Source organism: Osmerus eperlanus, chromosome 18 (genome assembly GCF_963692335.1).
Source record: "Osmerus eperlanus chromosome 18, fOsmEpe2.1, whole genome shotgun sequence".
Taxonomy (NCBI): domain Eukaryota; kingdom Metazoa; phylum Chordata; class Actinopteri; order Osmeriformes; family Osmeridae; genus Osmerus; species Osmerus eperlanus.
In genome coordinates, this window is record NC_085035.1 from 5,261,282 (window position 1) to 5,283,375 (window position 22,094).

General features: G+C 45.5%; 3 protein-coding genes across 8 annotated transcripts in view; 1 reads left to right on the forward strand and 2 right to left on the reverse strand.

Moving 5' to 3' along the window:
• Positions 1 to 14,468, reverse strand: fsd1l (fibronectin type III and SPRY domain containing 1-like). 5 transcript variants are annotated; one of them, XM_062484756.1, is made up of 14 exons: positions 14,305 to 14,468; positions 10,750 to 10,845; positions 10,513 to 10,644; positions 9,405 to 9,506; positions 8,637 to 8,659; positions 8,043 to 8,164; positions 5,778 to 5,987; positions 5,568 to 5,666; positions 5,119 to 5,248; positions 4,579 to 4,611; positions 2,910 to 3,004; positions 2,387 to 2,638; positions 1,954 to 2,042; positions 1 to 1,504 (listed from the first exon to the last, which is right to left on the reverse strand). In XM_062484756.1, exons 1-14 carry the CDS (start codon positions 14,317 to 14,319, stop codon positions 1,382 to 1,384), a joined length of 1,521 nt encoding a protein of 506 aa, XP_062340740.1. In that variant the 5' UTR covers positions 14,320 to 14,468; the 3' UTR covers positions 1 to 1,381. The 5 variants fall into 5 exon arrangements, with proteins under 5 accessions (XP_062340740.1, XP_062340739.1, XP_062340742.1 ...); XM_062484755.1 differs by having other exon boundaries at positions 2,910 to 3,007; XM_062484758.1 differs by lacking the exon at positions 4,579 to 4,611.
• ift74 (intraflagellar transport 74) overlaps positions 13,261 to 22,094 on the forward strand; it is a 16,610-nt gene continuing 7,776 nt past the window's right edge. The window contains exons 1-13 of the mRNA XM_062484828.1: positions 13,261 to 13,551; positions 14,466 to 15,110; positions 15,304 to 15,445; positions 15,565 to 15,613; positions 15,727 to 15,825; positions 15,943 to 16,003; positions 16,222 to 16,281; positions 16,392 to 16,453; positions 20,070 to 20,208; positions 20,565 to 20,627; positions 21,016 to 21,159; positions 21,663 to 21,703; positions 21,802 to 21,881. Of these exons, the coding sequence (XP_062340812.1) occupies positions 14,991 to 15,110; positions 15,304 to 15,445; positions 15,565 to 15,613; positions 15,727 to 15,825; positions 15,943 to 16,003; positions 16,222 to 16,281; positions 16,392 to 16,453; positions 20,070 to 20,208; positions 20,565 to 20,627; positions 21,016 to 21,159; positions 21,663 to 21,703; positions 21,802 to 21,881 (1,060 nt within the window). The 5' untranslated portion in view covers positions 13,261 to 13,551; positions 14,466 to 14,990. The remainder of the gene's footprint in view (positions 13,552 to 14,465; positions 15,111 to 15,303; positions 15,446 to 15,564; positions 15,614 to 15,726; positions 15,826 to 15,942; positions 16,004 to 16,221; positions 16,282 to 16,391; positions 16,454 to 20,069; positions 20,209 to 20,564; positions 20,628 to 21,015; positions 21,160 to 21,662; positions 21,704 to 21,801; positions 21,882 to 22,094) is intronic.
• Positions 15,543 to 19,168, reverse strand: LOC134039023 (leucine-rich repeat-containing protein 19-like). Of its 2 annotated transcripts, none has more exons than XM_062484760.1 (5): positions 18,859 to 19,168; positions 18,583 to 18,671; positions 17,976 to 18,486; positions 17,616 to 17,801; positions 15,543 to 17,369 (listed from the first exon to the last, which is right to left on the reverse strand). In XM_062484760.1, exons 1-5 carry the CDS (start codon positions 18,917 to 18,919, stop codon positions 16,996 to 16,998), a joined length of 1,221 nt encoding a protein of 406 aa, XP_062340744.1. In that variant the 5' UTR covers positions 18,920 to 19,168; the 3' UTR covers positions 15,543 to 16,995. The 2 variants fall into 2 exon arrangements, with proteins under 2 accessions (XP_062340744.1, XP_062340745.1); XM_062484761.1 differs by lacking the exon at positions 18,859 to 19,168 and adding an exon at positions 18,762 to 18,833.

The window sequence follows — 22,094 nt, forward strand, 5'->3', positions numbered from 1 at the left end:
TATGGATGAACAGGTTTATTTTCACTGATTATCAGAACATAATGTTTATATTATAATACATAATATGTATCATATTATGAGAAGTCACGCAGAGGAAGTCTCACAAAAAAAAAAAAGATTTATGAACAAGAGATTGGCCCATATCGACAAAAGGACACAGACATTTTCTTAATGGCCCAACACAGGTTACAGCAGCATGGAAACGGTAGAAAATGGAAAAAAAGAAGAAAAGAGACAATTAAGCCCACATTTAAGGTAAATTAGATAAACCCGTATTGCTTGGTACTTACTTAACTAAAGGTTAATGACAAACAGACTACTGTGAACATACGGAAGTAACATACCAAATAAAACTATTGAAATTAAATTGTATGACTAAATCAGGCATTAAAACCTTGAAGCGAAAAATAAGCATGACCATTTGCATTCCATACTTTTGCAAACGTATCATCTGGACAGCAGGTGGCAGAAGATACACAGTATTTCCCTTGTTTTAAAAATATATATCATAACAAAAGGAAAATCTTTGGTGGTTTTTAATGACATTTCTTTCAAACAGATTCTTGTCACCACAGTTAGCTGTGTAAAGCTGTACCAGTTCCTAATATATTGATATATTAATGGTTTAAGGGCATAACCTCAAGAGCAGACATGAATAAGATGACACAATATTTAATAATCACAGATCAAACGGGTCAGACATCCAGGGTCACATGATTCGTCAGTCCTAGCCTAGTCTAACATGCAGAGTTAGAGGCAGAACATATGAAAAACTATAAGAAAGGGGTGCATCAAAAGCAGCACTAAATATCATACAGTACACTGTGCAAAAGTCCTCTGTCATTTAAGTAAGCCTACTTCAGCGTAAACCTGCAGTTTTGCTCCAAAAACGTACGTTCAGTAGCATACTGAGATAGAACGTTTGAACAAAATCCGTCAATTAAAGGGGAAGTATGAGCCATTCACGCTAGTCATACACATACGGCGGCAATATACATAAAAAGGCGCGCACGCACACACACACACAAACATGTTTATACAATTGCCAGCTGGTAATTTACATAGTGTTTCATGGCAAAACACACCCACTCCAGAGACAGATACAAAAGTCGGCATTCAAACTAAAACAAGGAAGGAAAAGCGCACTCATCTACTCATCTTATCCCTGATAAAGCGACTAGCATTCCTGATATGAAATTGAAAGGGGCGTTCGTTCCTCTAAGAGCTGGAGTCTCGTTTTTCGTTGGGATCCACGGTTTAGTGCCTCACACGGTGGAGTTTCCCCCGGCGTCACGCCGAGCCGCGGTCGTGGTAGGCAGACCGGAGAGGGTCGGTACTTGCACGGGGGGAAGCAGGAAGCGAGTTCGTCGATGGCCGTAGGCTACTGGGGCATGCTGTTGAGGCTGCTGTTTGAACCTCCTAAACCGTTCTCGGTTTTCTGGAGGCTCTTAATTGCACTGGGGACCTGTAGGCCAGTGGATAGGCTCAGCCCTCCACACCACACCTTTAAAAGAAAAGAAAAAAAAACACACAAACACAAAGGGCAAGAATATGACACCTGACTAAAGAGAAAACCCGTGTTTGGCAATTCCAGGTGATTAACCTGAGACCTGTGGCCTTGAGCTCTAAACACATAAAGCAGTTGAGATGGCAGGTCTTCCAGGGTGAGGAGATTACAGCAACGCTGCTGTCACGAACAGGCATTGTCACTGGACGTACAGTGAACATGGTTCCTGTGGGAGGCCATGTTCCCTGATTACAGGACACTACTTCGATGCTTCACCTGTTCACGCCGCCTCTGACAACTTGTTTGCAGTCAACGTAAACAGATACGCATTCTAATAGTTTGTCTCATGTTTTATCTCCAAAATAGACTTTATTATGAGTGAGTTTATATCGTACACGTTAAGCATAAGTAAAAGGGTGAGTCACGAAAGCCGTATGACAACTTACCATGAAGGCAGGTACAACAGGTTGACTAAACCTGGCCTTAAAAGTGTGGACCAACTGTTTCGTTTCGGCATTGTAAAAGGAGAGTTGTCCTGTGGACAGAAAGAGATCACACAAAAGTTCAGGACAATGCGACTGCTTCATCGTTATCAACGTAAAGACAGAGATGAAAAGAGTGCCATTTGATCCGCAGAGTTCAAGCAAAGCCTGGTTAGTTCTCCTCTCCAGTAATTTCTTGGGGGATGGTAATGACTGTCATTGGAGATGCCGAGATCCAATGACCTGAGCATGTTTCAGGCCTCCCAGTCACCCGAGGGCTATAGTATTCCCTGTAAAACACACCACTACGCCAAGTTTCGGGCCTACAGTGGTCGGTAGGCTCTTAAGACTAGCAGACCACCGGGCAAGAGAGCCTTATCTGGAATGTCGAACCCACCGCTGTCCATGTCGCAGTAGACTCCGACGCGCTCTGGAACGGGGACGTCCAAGCTCTTGGCCTTGTTGTTGTGCTTGGCGGCGAAGGAGGTCTGCAGCCAGTTGTTGACGTGGAGACACCACGTGGTGTTGGTCTTCCCCAGCTGGTCGAACTTGCCCAGGTTCCTGTACGCCAGGCCCACGCTATAGGACTTGCAGTCCTTGAGGGCCTTGACTTCCCAGTAGTGCTGACCACAGTCCATGCCGGTGTCACCTAGGACAGGGTGTGGGGGGGTATACAGTTATCGCTGCTGTCAACACAGTGTAAAACATAGATAGTGTACATAGCTACAGAAACAGCAGGTTAGTCATGAGTCAAGACATTTTGTACTGGTACTGGTGTTTGGGTAATACTCTGTGGGTGTGGTATTCTTCAGACAGGTTCATGTGTTATTTTAGTCAAATTAGACTTGTTTGCATACTCTAAGTTAGTTGTGTGTGTCTTTGTGTGTCTGTGTGTGTGGGTGTGGGGTGGTAGTGTTTACCTAATACAGTGTAGGACTCTCCTGTGAAGCGATCTCTGCCGCCCCTCAGGGCCGGAGAACGTGTCACTGACGTTCTCTTGGGAGACGGAGTTCCACTTCTGGAAAGGACAGGACACACATGCTCACCATCCAACAGAACAGACGCATGGCTGCATGGGAAGGCCCAGGTTAGAAGCACACAACAGATGCCACGGGTGCTATTGATGACAGAATGCAAATGCAATGCAAAATGGCCGAATGGTGCAATTAACTCAGCGATAGAAAGTCAAAAAGTCTGTAGGAAAGCTCACGGAAAATTAGTGCCAGACACAGAGTGATAGAGAAGCCAATGAAGAAGAAATGGTAACAAACTGAACATATTCCTCTCTGTTTTGCTTAGACTTATCTTGTTGAAGGTACTAGGCTACTCCTGACATGAAACAAAACTCAAAGAATCTGTTCTAAAGGCCTCTGCACAGGACTAGGAAGTCTCTTCAGTTTGCGGACAGAAACCAAACACATTAACTGTGTCCTCCCAGGTCTCCCAGGAGACAAAATGGTTAACCAAGGAAATGGTTGCTTTCTCAAGGGGATGTGGGCCAGCAGTATGGCATCAGCTGTGGAGAGATGGAGACTGTATCCCAGCACACACACACATCAGCCCAAAGGCACAACGTGCTGTATGGATGTACGGTATACAGGGAGATTGGAATAGCTGGCAAGTGATGTTCCAAGCCATGGGACTCAACCAATAGGATGGCCTTATACACATTAGGCTTGGTCAGGTCTAGGTAGTCTGCAGACATCCCATCCCTCCCAGAACTTCTGGGAGTCTCCCGCAAATGATATACTATATCCCAGAAATGAATTTATTTTTCAGAGCGAGCAAGCAAGCGAGGGCTAGTGACAGACTCTTGGAGGAGAGGGGGCTAGTGGTGGTGGTGCTATCTCCCTGAATTGTTTTTGTCGGGTAGGGTGTCTAGGATATAGTAGTGTTTTTGATATGAGTAAGCCTTGTGAATGACAAAAATTGATGTGTCGAGTAAGTGGAAGTGAATGTGAATGAGTGAATGGACAGGCATGGATCATTCTAACTACCGTTTTGTCGACTGAATTTTTACTCACCATGAAAAATTGTTTTGAAAGCACGGAAAGATTAGTGAAAAAAAAACAAATTACATGCTGGTACACTATAATATCTAAAGCGATATTTCATCTACAATTAAGGATATCTTTGTCACCATTTCTTAGAAAGGGAAAGAAGAAAAAAAGAGGAATAAATCCTTTAAGAGAGAGAAAGAATTAGGACAGGGGTCAGTTACAGATGGAGGTTTTTTTTGTGCATGCTTCGTCCAAGCATGTCATCTTTTCGGACCAAATCTTCGTTGTTGTTGGGTGGTTCCGAAAGAAACGTCTCCATCGGTAAATAACTACTGTAACACCAGTCACACACAGAAACCAAACTACATCTCAATATCAAGTCATGTTCAGGGAGTTCCACACTCAGACACAATACAAATACAAATTTGTATTTGCTGAAAAGGTCTGCGAAGTGTAACATACAATGACCCGGACAAGACTTGATGACTGGAACAGCTTAAGCGTCTGTTGGAGACAACGTAACTCTAGGCACCGTCTACCTAATGCCTAAAGTTAAACTACACCCTGAGACTAAGGGGCACAGGATCACCTTGACATGTTCTTCAGATTGGTAAGATGTGCACTGTCGAAAACAAATGAAAGGAACTGGTTAAAAATCAAAAACCTCTTTGTGGCAGGCACACAAAGAGGTTTAACCTTGCTGTGGAACATTATCAGTCGGGAGCAAAATCCAAACTGAAACGCATTTTATGGAATGTATTTTGATATTTTCTGTCTCAGGTGGTAATAATAATAATAATAATAATAATGATAATTGTTGCTCAGAAGCACAGGAAAGACAAAGCCTTTCAAAAATCCATGAAAACACTGAGCTGTCCGTCCTGTGTACAAGGAGTCCTTACTATGTCAAATCAAATTTTCAACCAAAGCCCTACTCTTAAAACCCAAGTGTTTGGGAGGATCTGAGTTTATTGGACAGGTAAAACCAATACAGTAGCAATACCACAAAGCCAGGCAGAGGTCAAGTCGGAGTGTAATCATTTGGATTACAACTGTCGAAATCCCTTCAGATCATCACACGTCCATGAAGCTTGGGACTTTGAGACGAGGTCCATGCCTGAGTGCCTACCTGCCCTTGTTCTCCTTGCCCTTGACCTTGCTCTCCAGGCCCTTGCCTCCCTGGGGGTCCCACTCCACACTCCCGTCGTCCACCTTCAAGTTCAGGTGGGATGAGGAGGAATCAAAACCGAAGTTGAAAGCTAGTGGAGGGAGAGATGCAGCAGGTTGATAACAGACATCAACAAAAGATACATTCCAGAGACGATATATGCATGCATGTTATTTATTATCGTGTATAATACAATAGTATATCATGTATAGACGTGGCGGTAATATTTCCAAAATTTCACATTGGTTGAGTTAGGGTTGTTGTGGTCATTGGAATTTCCTGTCTTTTAAGGCTTCTTGCAAACCACCTTTTAACTCACAACATGAAACATAGAAACAACACCCCCCCCCCCTCAAAAACTATATTAAACACTATAACTATAATTCAAAGTCCTCATTTGACACATTTACCTCTGGTTTCTAAAGTGACGGGATCCGAGTATTCCCCTGCGGCTGCTTTGTTACATGCTCGTACCCGGAAGTTCATGTACTTGGAGTCGAACTTCAAATCTGGAGGGATGAGCAATTCAAACATCTGGTTAGAAACGTTACGTTCCAGACACACCTGAACGAGCTCAAACTCAGCGTAGCACACGTTCAGGAGGACGAGTCTTCAGATACCTGGCAAGGTGTACTCTGTGGACTTGATGTTGTCCACCACCTCCCAGCAGTGCTCGTCTTTGACGCGAGGAAGCCCCTCGTGGCTGGTCTTCCGGTACTCCAGGATGAAGTGGTCGATCTTGCTGTCCTCCACCGGCATTCTCCAGGCCACCGAGACGGTGTTGTCTGACACCTGGCAGTCCTGGGCGTCCAATTCTGGAGCTCGAGGGACTGGAGGGAGTAAAAGGGAGTTATTTCTAGAAACGGCTGCATAGAAAAACTAGTTTTTGACAAAGGGAGGGGGGGAATGGTTGGTCAGGAGAGAAAGCAGAAGGGGAGAGAGTATAAAAAGCATGTGTGACATATGTCTTATTAATATGACAGTGGAAACATAACTGTGTAGCAGGTGGTATGTTGCGGTGTTGTGGGTGACTGCGCAACCATTGATAATCCTTTAGATCACAAACAGCAGCCTTCCGGAAATGTTACATACAAAACGTTTGACAATGAACCGTTAAAGCACTCGAGACTTTAGCTGTCCCTCAAACGCACTCCTGAACTCACTTCCTCAAGTTTTCACCTCCCCACAAATCCTTCTTCCACCCTCCCGTTCCAAAAGTAAACGATGAACATCAGCCTCTTCTTCATGAGCGTTGGGACTACTTGAGTAGCAGTTGCCAAGGCGATGAAGCCAGTGAACCGCCCTAGTGTTTGGCTGATGAAAGGCCTCGGAGGCCCCTTTTGTATTTCAGCGTCCCCGGGAGGCCCTCGGACGGCCAAGGGGCCACATCCTCCAACACCCCCATCAAAAACACTGAATCTTTGAGATGTAAGTGGAGTTCAATGCGCATGTGTGAAGCCCTCTGTGACATTGCTGGGAAAAAGAGCAACGAATCAAAGCAGCAACGGAATCAAATTGACTTGAATCTCCACAGAACGTAGTATAGGTTTTGCCAGGGTGGCCTTATAATCATTGCCAAAGTGAATCCAAATCCTTAAAAAAGACAAATACAATCAGCTGTCACCCTTGTCATATAACGAGCTGTAACTCAAATCCATCCAACAATATATTGTCTTAAGGTGAGTAAGGTCAGGGCTAAGTCCTTCATTCTATATTTGTTCAGCCGCAACGTTGTCCTGGAAAACCCCGAGAGGTCGCTCAGTATTCGACCGAACTGCACTGCCACAGGAACACAGTTAGTCTGGTCTGACTAGCTTGATATTCTACTGTTTCTCTCGACATTTCGGAGACTCCAAGAGGACAGAGGCTTCAGCACAGCTCACACGCCTCAGTGCGTACACCCACTGGCTTCAAGCTAGAGAGAGAGAACACGGTGCCGTCACAGACTGCATCGTTATGTAGAACACACACACATGTACACGCACACATGTACACACACACACACACACCGTTCTTCTCCCACAGCTCTTCGAGCAGAACGACGCAGAGCCACGTTAAGGTAAATCCTCACCCAGCATCTAAACCTACACTGGGAATGTAACGACACCAGTGCTTAAAGGATTATGACGATATCTTTACCGCAGTATTTCCTAAAGCAGAACCCTACTTTAACCTGACAAAGGACTTAGGTCCGTGTCCTGAAGACTTTGTTCTTATACAGGTTATTTTTAGCCTTTGTTGAGTGCCCAGCTCAAGGCATCTGCGGTCCTGTGCTAGCAAAGAGCCTCTGGGACCGTCTATGACACAATACTGGGGGAGGGGGTCTGGGTAGGAATATTCACGACTCCTCATATTAGCCTGAACGAAAATAAATCCCCCACAAATCCAATGGAGCGGACATTCACAACACGTTAGATTATAATTTGGCTTTGTGCCTCCGACATTAAAGCTCAGCATTCTGATGGAATGCAATGAGCACCTTTGATGACTGATGTCCAGTCTCTGTGAACCCACTGGTACAGCATTGCTTCTGAGGAAAAGGTTAGGATTTGTGGTTTGGGCCTTATAACCGTGTGTGGTCAATGTAGTTCTTCAGCATGGACAAATGAACAATCGGTTCCTCTGTTCCTCCCTTGTTCCTGACTGTGAGTGACAGCTGGCAGAATACCCTCTCCAGACACGGAGCTCTGTCAGAGAGTCCCACTCAGAACCGTTCTGTGCCACCACTGATTGGACGCGACCGAGGAGCGCAGAGGCCAATCGGCAGGAAGATTCCTCCCGAAGCTCCACCGCGACCCTATCAAACCCTTTATAGATCTACGCGAGTGGCTCAAGACAATGGAGCCGTGGACGTTTGTGCTTTGGGGGTCTGGGTGCATCTGTACCGGGCAGAAACTGGAGGTCCTGGAGAAACAGCCTCTCCTGGGAGAAGTCAACCATCAGGTGGGTCATGCTGTCTGTGGCCTTGGGCTTCATGGCCAGGCGGAAGGCAGGGGCCATGGTCACCCTGGAGGAGAGATCAGCCTAGTTAGACCTCCTACAGGGTTACACTGGACCACACGCACATGCGCTGAGCTGCCTACACTACCCAGCATGCATTCTGTGAGACTCCCAGGCACGTTCCCACAAACAATGGTAATCAACCAGGAGGAAAATCACAACAAATCCACACAGACTATGCCTACAACTAGGCTACACGAAGAAACATCTAGTAAGTAAATACAGTCTCTATGGAAAATTCTCAAAAACAAAATGGACTATAACTAGGTTAAATGTTGTTTTTTGACGGGAACATAATAAGGCACACTTTACTCATTGTCTAGTCACGCACAATTTTCTTTACTGTACAAATCAACAACATGCATAACTACAGGACAGTAACGACCACAAAAAAGAGACTGCACCCAAAAGAAAAATGTGTAAACAACTGATGTGCACACCGCCTCTCAAGGTAGCGAGATGGAAAAGGTATACCGTACCTATCTTTGATCTGCTTGGCAGCCTTTGGAGGGGTGGGGAGGAGGAGAAAAAGGGAGGAAGAGGAGGAGGAGGAGAAAGAAGAATAGGAAACCGTTAGTACAGCCATGCAGGTGGGGGTTGGCATGAAGCTGTTTAGTGGCTGAATCGCACGCCCGCACGCCCGCACGCACGCACGCACGCCCAGAGAGATTGGGAAGATGGGGAAGGTATTAGTGATCAACAACAATGTGATAGTTGTTGACATGCAGAGTTTATAACATCCTATTAGAATTTGCTTGGGCTGCCATTCAGAAGTATTACGCACATTGCCTTATAACAATTATAGAAAGTATTGTTAACATAAAATGCATATTTATAAATTCCAGTGAAAAAGAGGAAAGCAAGGCACAGAATTTGTACATATTGAGTTGCTGTATACATATTTTTGTTAAATTCAGAGAGCTGTAAGGAATCAACCATATTGTATAGTACCAATAGGTTACTTTTTAGATCATTTGAGATGTTATGGTACCATAACCTTGCAGCAACAACAACTTTGTAGTTCTCAGAACTACACTGTCAGTTTCACCCGTGTTGCCTTGGGTGGAAAAAGCAGGAGCTGCCTTCCACAGTCGAATCGCATTGTTGACCAACCAATCAATGTTGACCTTTCCTCCACGACACCGCAATCAAAAGATATGAGATCCAAACCGTTTCCTTATCTCATGGCTTGGCCACCAAAGAGAGGCGCTGCTCCAGTTAGCACAGCCCAGAGCAGAAGTGCTTACCTTGGCAAACTCCTCCTCGTCTTTGATATGCAGGGCGTTGTTGGCAAACTCCAGCAACTCCTCGGCGCTCTCCAGGGCGCTGGTGCTCTGCGAGTGTTGATTCTGGGGGGGACACAAGACAAGCAGGGGGTTCTGTTACCACCTTTTCCCTGTTGATGTGGTATACCTGTTCGATTCAATCGAATCGAATCACCACACGTCATGCAAACTTGAACGTGAAGGGCGATGGACTGAATTGTAATGTTTTATTTTTTCCCTTAAAAAGCAGACTTGTACATTAGATATCCACCAGGTTTCAACATGACCATCTTAAACACTGACTCTCATCCAACCTACTCTAGAAGATCATTAGAATCTCAGTCCAGTTTATTATGTGTATACATGTTATGTGTACTTATCTGAACCTTGTGTCTGCAAATAAAGTTATATATATATATGGAGCAGGCCTGGCGGACTGCTTGCATTGTAGCCTGTGCTGAGTCACTAGTTCATGGAAGTGGACAGTCTTTTCAGAGAACAGTGTCCCTCCTAGGGGACAGCCAACGTCGTATGGATCCGATTCTAAACTCCCTATCTGGTGCCTAAGACTAAGAAAAGCACAGAGAAAAACGCTTGATCCTGGTACAGACATGTTTGTGAAGCACCTGCTAGGCAAACACATGACATAAGGCGTACCCAAATGACTTTGGAAAAGGATGAGCTCAAGTAAAAAAAAAAATTTAAAAAAAAGAACATTTGAAATGTGTGTTGGAAAGCTATTGGTATAGAAATGTCATTGTGTACTAATCCTTACCTCATTGAACCGCAAGAGGACTTGAGATTTGAAACAGTAACTGTAGCTGGCAGTTGTCAGATAACGTGAGCTGGCTGAAGTTGCTGGGAGATGGGAAATGGAATGCCAGAGCTTCCACAGAGAATGGGTTATCTCTTATCTGGGGCTAATTTCAAACACTTTTTGTTCCTGCTCAGTGGACTTAGTAAATTGGCCAGAGAACTGCCATAACAGCACGATGACATCACAGATTCCCAGGCTGCAAGTGGTGAACCGGCAAGCACTGCAACAACAACCATATCAACATGTCTACCCACTAGTCTCCTGCTACGCTACCTGGAGTTCATGTGACTTCCTGGCCGCTTCCTGCTTTATGGTGTTGGTCATGCTCTCTTTCATCTCATCCAGGATGGCGAATAGTGTGTCAAATTCCTCTTCGAGGTCCGATACCACTTGGTTGGAATTGACCTGCCACAAGCAAAAATGTCGAAGGTTTAGGATGCTTCCAATCATGGCTTGCAGAATTAGGGCTTTTTCTGCGATACTGTTAAGTGCCACTGGATAATGTCCTACCTGGAGACCAGCCAGGGAGTGATTTAATGTTTCCATGAAATTGTGGAGCTCCTCATTTTTATTTGCCAATGTGGTGATTATCCTTTGTAGGGCCTCCTGTAAAAAAGAGAAAAAGTATACAACAATCTTGGTCATAACAATAACAACCACAATTCTGACAGTGACAGATGTACTTCAGGAGACTGTTCAGGAGAGTGTTTTTATGTAAGTAGTTCATTCATGATTTGCAGAGTTAAAAGTAGAATGTGTTGTCTTTCATCCTGATCCAAGCTCAATAAAAAAAAGCCCTCTACCATCGAAAACCTCTCTACAAAATGTGTTACTTGATTTCTGTCAACAGTCCAGTGTAATTATCCTTATTAGGTGCTAATAAAGAACCAGAGCACATTTGGTGCAGAAGGGGGGGGGGGGGAATCACTACACAGCATCACAAAACCAAAACAAGATCCTAGATTTAAGGAATGAGAGACTAGATATCAGATCGAGATATCTGACGAGATTCAAAGACACGCCAGTTTCAACAGCCAGACATGACATGGAGAACTTTATTCCTAGCGTTTCCTGAGTGGCTGCCAGTGACAGCAACTCGACACCTGGTAGCGATAGGTCCACTTGCTCTAGACATGGCTATTCTTAGGGGTGTGTGTGGAGGCAATTTTTTTTTGCTGTTGAGTTTTGACAAAGATAGTCTATGTCGGCTGGCACATACAAGGCATTTTTGTCATTTCTGACCCAATTCCATTGGGTTCCGAGTCATTTCATGATTTCTCTTTCAGTCGAGCGACATCGCCATGGCATCATCACCCCTTTAAGGCCTGCTCTGAATGCTGGCCTATATAAGAACTGATGCTGAAACTTCACAACTGCTCTGTTCGGAATGTAACGGGCTCTGCTGTGGTTACTACTGTCTCTGGGGGTCAAGACGAGAGCTTGGCATCCTGCCCTGTCATCTGTGGTTGCTGTGCCATCACAGACGACATGGTAGCACACAGGACGACAGACACAGAGAGACAGAGAAACCGAGGAAGGAACCGAGAGAAAAAGATGCACAGAAAGAGAGAGACAGATAGCGAACGTGGGAGTTGGTGATATAGAGAGATGACTCTTCACTGTCGCGCGAAACCTATTTTCAATATGGCTGTTGGGAAAACGAACACAACCTGAAAAGATTGTGGGAGGTGGGGGGAGAAGGAGGGGGGGGGGGGGCGGGCGGACAAAGACATCAGGACAACAGGACTATGAGCTGAGGCCACTGAGCCCTCAGTCTGGACCTATCGGATATCTCCGCTACAAAAACCGGTAGACCTACTCAACATGAAGGGGTGTGGCCTCACCTAATCTAGGTTAATTAGCCTCGCACATGTTGAGCCATGAGTATACAGTTTGCACTCACAGTAAAGTGTGTGCATTATTCATGCAGGCATCGGTGCCCACCTACAGACCAAGGCATGTGTCTTGTTGTGCATACGGGGGGCTCTTTAAACAGTCCACTATGTCATGTGATCATGGACCGACCCAACCCTATACATCTGATGTCCCGTGGGCTTCATGCATGCATGCAGCAGATGATTAGGCAGATTTGAAGGATTAAGCTGCACTTCTATTTTAAGCTGCAGGACAACACAACAACATCATCATCATCCTTCATATTTCACTCTTTACCCTCAGATGGGCTGACCGTAAAGCCACCGTTCACACATCACTTCTAATGTTCATTTACAGCCCGAGCGAGGGGCCCGTTTAATACGAGCTGATCTTCCTCTTTCACAGTTAGATCCTCCATACCCTCAGTCTAATGGAAGCTGTGGACAAAAGCAAAGTTGACATTAAGATGTCAAGCGCATGTAGGACGGGTCCTCCAAATATGACAGCCGTCATATTGAAACACAGTCATGCCGCGTTCGCTTCGGCGAACCAACCGAATGCTAATTGGAAAGCAATCTCCACTGAGATTAACCAGGTTACATAACATGCGTGATGTGGCACAGCGGCTTGCACATGCCCCTGTACGCAAGTAAGGGAGGAGTTTTACAAGACTTAAGGCCTACAGTACTATTCTCAGTAGCCAATTACTGAGCCAACGCCGAGTCCTCTCTGGACGTGGTCAGTGGAAGCTCTTTTGATGCATCAATTACATTATTGAACAGGAATTTTCTGACTTTCAAATGTCCCCCAAAAGGATGTCCGTCGCATTGGATGTTGATTTACAACTTTGGCATGTTCTCCCGTCCTGCAAAGCCAACCTTTCTAACACCGTGGCTGGTGGGCAACTACTTCTGCTGGATACTGTAACCATGGAGAAAGAGTTTATGAACACAAGCAGTGACTACACAAACGAAAGACTAGCATGGCCCCCTGGTCCCCGATTCTATTTCCGTAGCTCTCCGATCACCCAAATACTCCACATTAAAATAGTATCCGTGCAAATGTCAAAAATGTAAGTGTAGGCCTGGTTGATGTTATCTCCCATGTTGGGGGGGGGGGGGGTTACTTGACGTTGTGTAGCATGGGAAACAGATCAGCTAACTCGTTCTGTTGGTCATCTCTTGAAATTGCCCTTGAGAAAGTGACACGTTAGTCGAAGAGGCTCATCAGATTAATCCGGAAATGGAGTGTAATGCACACATGCTGCTGTCTGTCTGAGCCTCTAACATATTCTAACTCTCCTCTCCCTTCGGGTTTCACAACTTGGGTGTCATTGGCTCGTCTTTCGGGATGATGTCACTCCTTTCACAGTGAATAGGCTTGTGCCATTGAAGAATGACCTCCCTCTCTCTCTCTGATGTTTGGTAAATATAATTTGTTTTTAACAGAAAGCACAGCTGCAGATTCTTCCCCTGTGTAGCCTTTGTATCCAGTGAACGAGTTACAAGAAATGCTTGTGGAGAATAGAGCTGTGTTTGAAGAAACTAAGAAACTGTGATAACAAAAGGCAGCTAAATAAACTGCTTCTTCTCGAATCTGCTGCTTCTTCATGAGGTTGTTGTGTGTCGTTTTAGCTTTCGAGACATTTTGAACACCAATAAACTGTTTGAAAGCCACAACAAATTATATTTAATGATAAATAGTGGCAGTATGAACTGGCAGAAGGACACTTGACACCTGCTGGCATAACAAACAGTAGCCTTATGTGTCTGTAGCCTACTAGTCAAAGCATTACTGTATCTGAATATCATGTATTTGCATGACAGGTCATTATCACAATTTCGTTAGTGAAGGGTATTATCTAGGCACAATTCCACTGGTTACATTTTGTGTGGCGAGGCAGGTGCAACGGAGAGGGACAAGGCAGTCTTCCGCTTCAATCTCACAACCAGATAATCTGAAGTAAGCACAATAATCATAAACAAATGGCACACCGTTTGGATAAATATCCCCTGAATAATATTACAATCGCCAGACGAAACTACAAGCAACTGACTTGACGAATGGAACCGCTTTCAAGCTCGATACAATATTGCAAGCTTTAATGCACTACTCTTCCCATTGCTTGGGTCGACGGAGGAGTGATGACAATCCATATCATTTCGAGATAGATACACCGAATGCACTTACTTTTTGAGAGTCCATACCGAGGACAGAAACACAAATGTAATCAAATCCAATTCATAGGCAGGCCAAGTTTCCCCACAGAGGAAGACGATTACACCAACGGATAGCGGAGCATAACAAACATGCGCAATGGTTCTTCCCTGTGCCCCTCAGAAATGTGCGAGGCGGACTGGAAGAACAAACACGATGCGATTTGCTGCCCCCCAATGGCCCCAATAAGAACTCTGAGATTGGAAGATCTCGCGATCAACCTTTGCCGTAGTTGCTAGGGCAACACAACATCAAATGCAGCTAAGCTAGCTAGCTAGCCACCAACGGTTCCATGATTTGCCAGATGATTCCTCGTCCGATGTCATAAAAGGTACATTTACAGGTTACAGGGCTCCGCCAGTAGACTAAAGACACACTCTGAGTTTGGTTGGAGTTTAGCTAGGTGGCTATCTAACGTTAACAGTACTCTAGCTACACATTTTTGGGGAAGCTAGCAACTGTACTGTAGTGGCACTCTTGCAAACTTTAGCTACTGTAGTGCTACATAACGTGGCTAATCAGTCTACACGTAATCAGATAGGCTACTGTAACGTCAAGATTAAAAACAGGTTTGCAGTCAACGTTGTTTTTGGTTGTTGTCTTTGCCTACAGTATACATAGACAGTTAGCTAGACTCAAAAACGTAAACTAAATAAAGAATGGCTAGCCATCGACCACCGTCTGGCAGACCGATGAGTCGTGGTTCTCTAATGCCTGGGACTGGAAGACCTCCGACATCCGTCAGACCTCCACAGACAGCCATCAGAGTCGGAACCGGGGTATGACATATTTTGTATGAATACTATCCATCTAGCTACTAGACTAGTAGATTTTGTGCGATGATGAAATAAATAATTTGTGTCACCGAGTAAGAGTACAGTACCCGATACCAGGATCCAAAATGTTGAGCCATATTGATCATTTGTGACCAGTTGTAGCCGACTGTGTAAATAGTTAATTGCTGTTCTGTAGATGGTACCAGGGACTGGAGTCCGTCCTGGTACACGAGGAGGACCCATTGCCACTCCAGGTGTCCTACTCTCTGCCCAGATCAAAGTGACAGACCGGCCAGTCACTCAACAGGGTCTGAGTGGGATGAAGACTGGGATGAAGGGTGAATATCATTCAGCATTTATATATAGATAAACATTCAACATTCATGTAAATGTTTGATTTGAACTCCTGTAATTGAATTGACAGTTTTTTGTAAATTCTTTTTTAATTTTTCACAAGGTCCTCAGAGGCAGATTCTGGATAAATCCTATTACCTTGGACTACTCAGGTACAGCCACTGGAATTCAACCCTATACTAACTGTTGTGGATCTGCCATCTACTGAAATGTGTGTTTTTGGTAGTAGAGTCTGATGTCTACTTTTGGAATGTGTTCCAAACAGGAGCAAGATCAATGAACTCACAACAGAGACCAGCAAATTGCAAAAGGATATTGACACCTACAGTCAAGAGAACTCTGTTTACCTTTCATATGAGAAAAGGTAATTTGTATGGAGAACTGCTGTGGGATTCAGAAACAGGGTTGGCAATGTGGATGCCACTCTGTCCAGGGATGTAATGAATGGTTGCTAATCGTCATTTTGTTTTACCTCCTTCAGAGCAGAGGGACTTGCTGGGGAAATAAAAGATATGCAGGGACAATTGGCCGATTACAACATGGTAAACCCACTTTTTTTCATAAACAATAATTGCATATCATCCATATTAACAAAGCATACCATATCATATAATTTGTATATTTTTTTCTATTATAATGTAGACTTTCCAGGTCCACTAACAATTGTATTTGCAGAATTGTAGAACAAGTTGGGATTTGTTTGACACAGCCCCGAAACAGAACACATTAAACAGTCATCCTATTTATTTTTCCATATCAGCTTGTTGACAAACTGAACACAAACACGGAGATGGAGGAAGTGATGAATGACTTCAACATGGTATGGAACTGATTGTGCTCTTTAACACTGATTATGCTTTCCCGTGCTACAAAAATGACATTCATTCATTTCGACTTGGCCCCAACCACTGTGCTCTTCTTTTCATACAGCTGAAAGCCCAGAATGACAGAGAAGCCCAAAGTATGGATGTCATATTTACAGAGAGGAGAGAGTAAGTATACCATTGTTTGTTGTGGTGAATTCCATTCACTAGGTGCATTATAAGCAAGTGGATTGCATAACAAGTGTATGCTTATGGCTAGAGAATCATACAGCCAAGTACAAAAGGTGTACAGTACCATTCATCATTTCATTTCAGGATCACGTACGGTAAGTGCGGCACAAACACAGGCATTTGCATCTTTCCTTATTTCCTTAATTCACATTAAAATGACATTTGTATATGTAAAATAATAGACACGCTTTAAATAGGAATGATTATATTGAGGTACATCTAGTTCCTGGCACATCCAAGTGCTAAGCTTTCATCAAAACCTTTCATGCAATTCAGTACTAAAACAGGCTTGTTATCAAAGGACTATACTTCCTCAAGTCTTTGTCCTGCAGGCCACATGGTATCCCGTCATTAGTTGGGTTCACTGGACCGCCACCACATTCTGATTCCGTGATTTAGCTCCCACGAGGCCAGAGAACATAGAAAACCGCCCACATAAACGCCTCCAACGCGCAGCCTTGTCAGCGTCACGGCGACCGTCACGGCACCTCAGCGACGTGGTCTTTGTAGTCCCCCGTGTCGATGTAGCCATCTTCTATGTAGCCGTCCTCCTCCTCCTCTACCTCGTCCAGGATGTCGTCCAGCCCGGCGTCCAGCTCGTGGGCGCTCGTCTCCGTCTGCTCCGTGTCCAGGCTGAAGTTGGAATAGCGCCCCCCGGTGGGGAAGCCGTTGGGCTCCTCTTCCTCGTGGAGCCGCTGGTGTCTGTAGTTAAACAGCAGCTTGTACCAGGAGGGGGACTTGACGGCGCACACGATGAGCATGGAGGTGCTGAGGACGATGGCCAACACCCCGACCAGGAACTTCCAGGTGTTCCCCACCACAGGCTGGCTGTGGTCTGGGTCTGGGTCTTGGTCTGAACCGAGAACGATAAATAGCAGCACATTAATTGTACAGTTTGAAGGGAAATGATTATAGAATAGAAAACCGCGCATTGGTTACTGAGTAACCAATGATACCGTTGTGTAGGCCATTATGTTTCTATGTATAGAACAGTAGTTCAACCAATGAACGGATGGACTGTGTTTTTGACCACAAAAGCATGTACAGTGCGCAGTGATCATCCATTTACCACAAGGAGACAGCTGTCATTCACTTTTACCTTGGTTGGAGATTTTGCTATTTTTAGTCTGTGCTGGTGAGCCTAGGGATGTTGTTGGCTGGGATGGTATCGGCGTAGTATTTGGCAGGGGTGCTGTGGACGACTCTGACCAGCATGTGGCATTACTTTCCAGAATGTTCTTAACAGCCTGGTCCTTAGGACTTGCACACATGGCCCGTGTGCCTACTGTAGAAATACACATCAAACATTGCGTTAGCTAAACGGACACAGGGTCAGGACACTTTTAGGTTAACACAGGAATGTTCATTCACAAGCAGAGGTTCTTCAGTCGATAGTTGTCGCTGTTCTGTCTGTAAGGATGCCAGGGATAATCAGAAAGCATAAATTCACATTTCTTACTTATTTGGACCTCCGAAACCTTCGCCCATTTCAACACGTCGGCAAGTTCACAGGAGCAGTTCCAAGGGTTTTCCTCCAGGTCTATACTCTTGAGCCTTTTCATATCGACGAAGGGGCTTAACGTCCGCAGGCTGTTCCCATTCAGACGGAGGCTGGTGAGGTTCTGCAGGCCAGTGAACACGTCCAGAGGCAAGGACCGGAGGAGATTATGGGATAGGTCCAGCTCCTGCAGACTCGGCAGACCAGAGAAGGCCTCAGGATCCACGTTGATGATCTTGTTGCCAGACACGTTGAGAGCCTTCAGCTCTGACAGTGTGACAAAGATTTTCCCTGTCAGATTAGTTAGTTGGTTGTTGTTTAAATGTAGCTCCTTTAGCTTTGGGTAGTTCAATAGAGCCTTCTGATCAGTTTCGGACATTGCTATGACGTTTTCGCTCAGGATCAGCGTTGTGACGCTGCCGTTAAGGTCGGGAGGAATGTTTTGCAATGTCTTGTTGCTCCTGTCCACAACCTGTTGATTCGACGAGCAAAGAATTTGAAGGTCATATGAAAGAAAGTCAATCAAATGATCGATCCACGACAGAACGGGATCTGTTCGCCTACTTACCAACTGCTCTTCCGGCACGGCGTCTCCAGAAGTGATTACAGTTGCTGCCAGCCACAGTAGAAGTAACGTTTCTCCAGCCATGTTCTCTCCTTCCACAAAAGACAATGTGAATGTCTCGTCCAAAAATTAATAATAATAATAATGAGGAAAAAAAAACTGTTGCTAATTAAATAGTGTACAGAGGACAGATCTTGGCGAAGGTACGAACTGAAGCTTTTTGAATGAGTCATGCACTCTGCGTCTGCTTTTTCCGATGTAAATGCCCCAAGAGTTTACCAGTAAGCTTTGGAGGCATCACCGTTCCAAAAAAAAATTTATGAAATTGCACACAAAGCATCCTTTGTTCTCTGGGAGCTTTCCTGTGGCCTGCTATCTTCCAGCAGACTTCTGCTTGTGTTCCCCTTGCTGTGGTTTGTTATCTGCTATCACGCACAAAGACGCTCATGGTGTCCACAAGCTTGGCAGCAATCACAAAGGACTGGGCTGTCCTCAAGGTTGTAGTTATTTTTTATTTTATTTTTTTTGCCCAAGCAGCACATGTCGTTATGGCCGACGAAATGACATCAAGCATAAAACACTGGACTATTTGCTGTTCCTTCATAACATCTTTCCTGGCTTAAGAAATCAACATCACATGCTAAAGGAAATTATTCTGCTTCTTGTGTTTAGTCTCTGTCATAGCTGCTGGGAATAAAGAAGGTGTTTCCTGCATGGGCTGTTGGATGTTTGTATAAAGCCTATTCAGTCGATATAAATGGATAAATGGATGGTGACTGAACTGGTCCAATGTCAAAAAAAGACAGTAGGTCAATTGTGTCATTCAGTGCTAAGAACAAACATTGTCATCTCCATGGTATTCCAAAGAAATTGATTCAGGAACCAGTCTAGTTATAGTATGTTCTGCGTTTGCAATATCCTCACAGACTAAATAGGCCTACTCTTAGGACATGGAGCACGATTGAATCTTTTTCTAACCTAGTTTAACACTTCGTCACACAATGTTTGGTTTAGATATTAGAAGCCCGCATATTTCGACCAGAACACAGGCATTCAGTCCTTTTCAGCTGAAGTAAGATGTTTATAATGTTCTTACCTGCGTGGCTGGTGAGTGGACCGTGAGTTTGAAAAAGCGTCTCCTTGGACGGAAGTGTGCGAAGGACCTTGATCCATTGCAATAAAATCCAGCCTGCACATTCTGGCTAAAGATTGACAGCGTGGCATCTTTATAGGCCGTAAAACATTTATCAGCACCGTGGCTCTATGCTTTTGACATGATCTACTTTATCTGATGTGTACATCGCATGTTACGTCAAACATTTGATGTGGATGCTGTACATGTTGCTGTGTAGGTATTCGTGTCTCTTTGAATGAGAAGCCCAGTGTTTTTTGTTTTGTTTACCAAGCTCTGATTGTAGCTACAGTAGGCCTGCAGGCCCTACGTAGCAGAGGACCCGAGAATGAACTGGTCCCTCTTCTGGTTGATCCAGGAAGGAGGAGATGATCAGAGCTGTGGAGGAGGAGATCGATCGAGAGAAGCAGGCCGCCGAAGACATTGTGAAGAAAATGGCCCCTGAGAAACAAGCCAAGTATGCTGAGATGAAGACCAACAACGAGGAGCTTCTGCAGGTGAGAAGCGAGAGAGACCCGTGTTGGCCGGAAACACGGGACGTTCTCTGTGGATGAGCCAATGCTTGGCGTATACTTGCTTGTATACTCAAACGCTAACATCTCATTACTTCTACACGGATGTTATTCTAGCTTCCCATAAGGTAGATGTGGCCTAGACCCTCAGATTTCCTTTTTTCGAACGTTGCAAAAGCTGCTGAACATGTCCGTCTAAAGACAAAGTGTGCATTAACAAAGGGGTCTCTGTCCCAGCCCAGTGACGGCAACCTAATCTTGTTGACTAGACGTTGAGTAGAAGGTAGGTTAAAGTTTAACACGGTTGCTTGCTCTGTTTACCTCACTTTGTCTTCAAACAGGAACTAGTCGCCCATCAGGCAGAGCTGGACGCTTTGATGCTGCGGAAGGAGACGTCCGAGGCTGTGAGTGGACTCTGGCCAAACCACAAGACGCCCCTCCCTCAACACGTATCACAATGCACCCATGACCTTCATTTCTATGCAGACAGAAGCACACAAATTAGGTTCGGGGCCAAGCTGACAGCTGAAATGGGGGGGAAACGTCACTGTGTCAAGGACCGAACGCAGTAGGATTCATTTTCTCGCGACGCGAGACGAGCCGTTTACTTGTCCTGCCTATGTTCAGCTCATTTAACACACTTACCACAGTGCACATCATACCTCGACGGTTAAATACCGACATGGGAATGGAAACGTGTCGTCGCATACATTTGGGGGAGTGTGTTTTCGTGGCCTCGGTAAACCAGAGCGGGTGGTGACCCCCTGTGTTGTCTCTGGGTGGCCCCTTCAGGAGCTGGCTCACTCCCAGGTGAAGCAGGAGGCGGTGCTGCTGCATGAGAGGCTGCAGGAGCTGGAGCTGCGGCGCGACGCCATGGTGGCCGAGGACAAGCACGTGGGCTCCCCTCAGGAGGAGAGGGACAGGCTGCTCCGACAGGTCCGAGGACCCCTCTGCCTCTGTCTCTCTCTCTCTCTCTCTCTCTCTCTCTCTCTCTCTCTCTCTCTCTCTCTCTCTCTCTCTCTCTCTCTCTCTCTCTCTCTCTCTCTCTCTCTCTCTCTCTCTCTCTCTCTCTCTCTTCTCTCTCTCTCTCTCTCTCTCTCTCCCACTCTTTCTCACTCTCTATCTCCCTCTCTCTCACTCTTTCTCACTCTCTCTCTCCCTCTCTCACTCTCTCACTCTCTCTCCCACTCTCTATCGCCCTCCCTCTCTCTCCCTCTCGCTCTTTCTCCTCACACTCTTTCTCACTCTCTCCCACTCTTTCTCACTCTCTATCTCCCTCTCCCTCTCTCCTTCTCCCTCTCAATGTGACTAGACAGCAGTAATCACTTTTAAACATTCGAAATATCAGCGATGCCTGCAATAATCATGGAAATGTAGGTCGAAGCCAGTTGTCTTAGCCGTTGTTATTGTAAAGTGACACCCTTCTTTTCTTTCTCAAGGTCAAGGACGACAATCAAGAAATAGCGAGCATGGAAAGGCAGTATGTATTTCATCCCAGACTGCTCGAGCCAGCGGGTGTTCTGGAGTAGTCACAGTAACGCACGCCCCCCCCGCCCCCCCCCCCCTGTTTCCTGTCAGGTTGACTGAAATCCGAGAAAAGGTTGGCCAGATTAACGAGGAGATGAGGCAGCTTGATAACGACATGGAGGAGAACCACGGTAGGGACCCGAGCCCTTGGGCTGGGAGGGTGGAGGAGGTTTGGAGGAGGTATGGGAGGGTGGAGAAGAGGTGGGGGGGTGGAGGAGGGGTGGGAGGGTGAAGGAGGTTTGGGAGGGTGGAGAAGAGGTGGGGGGGTGGAGGAGGGGTGGGAGGGTGAAGGAGGTTTGGGAGGGTGAAGGAGGTTTGGGAGGGTGGAGGAGGGGTGGGAGGGT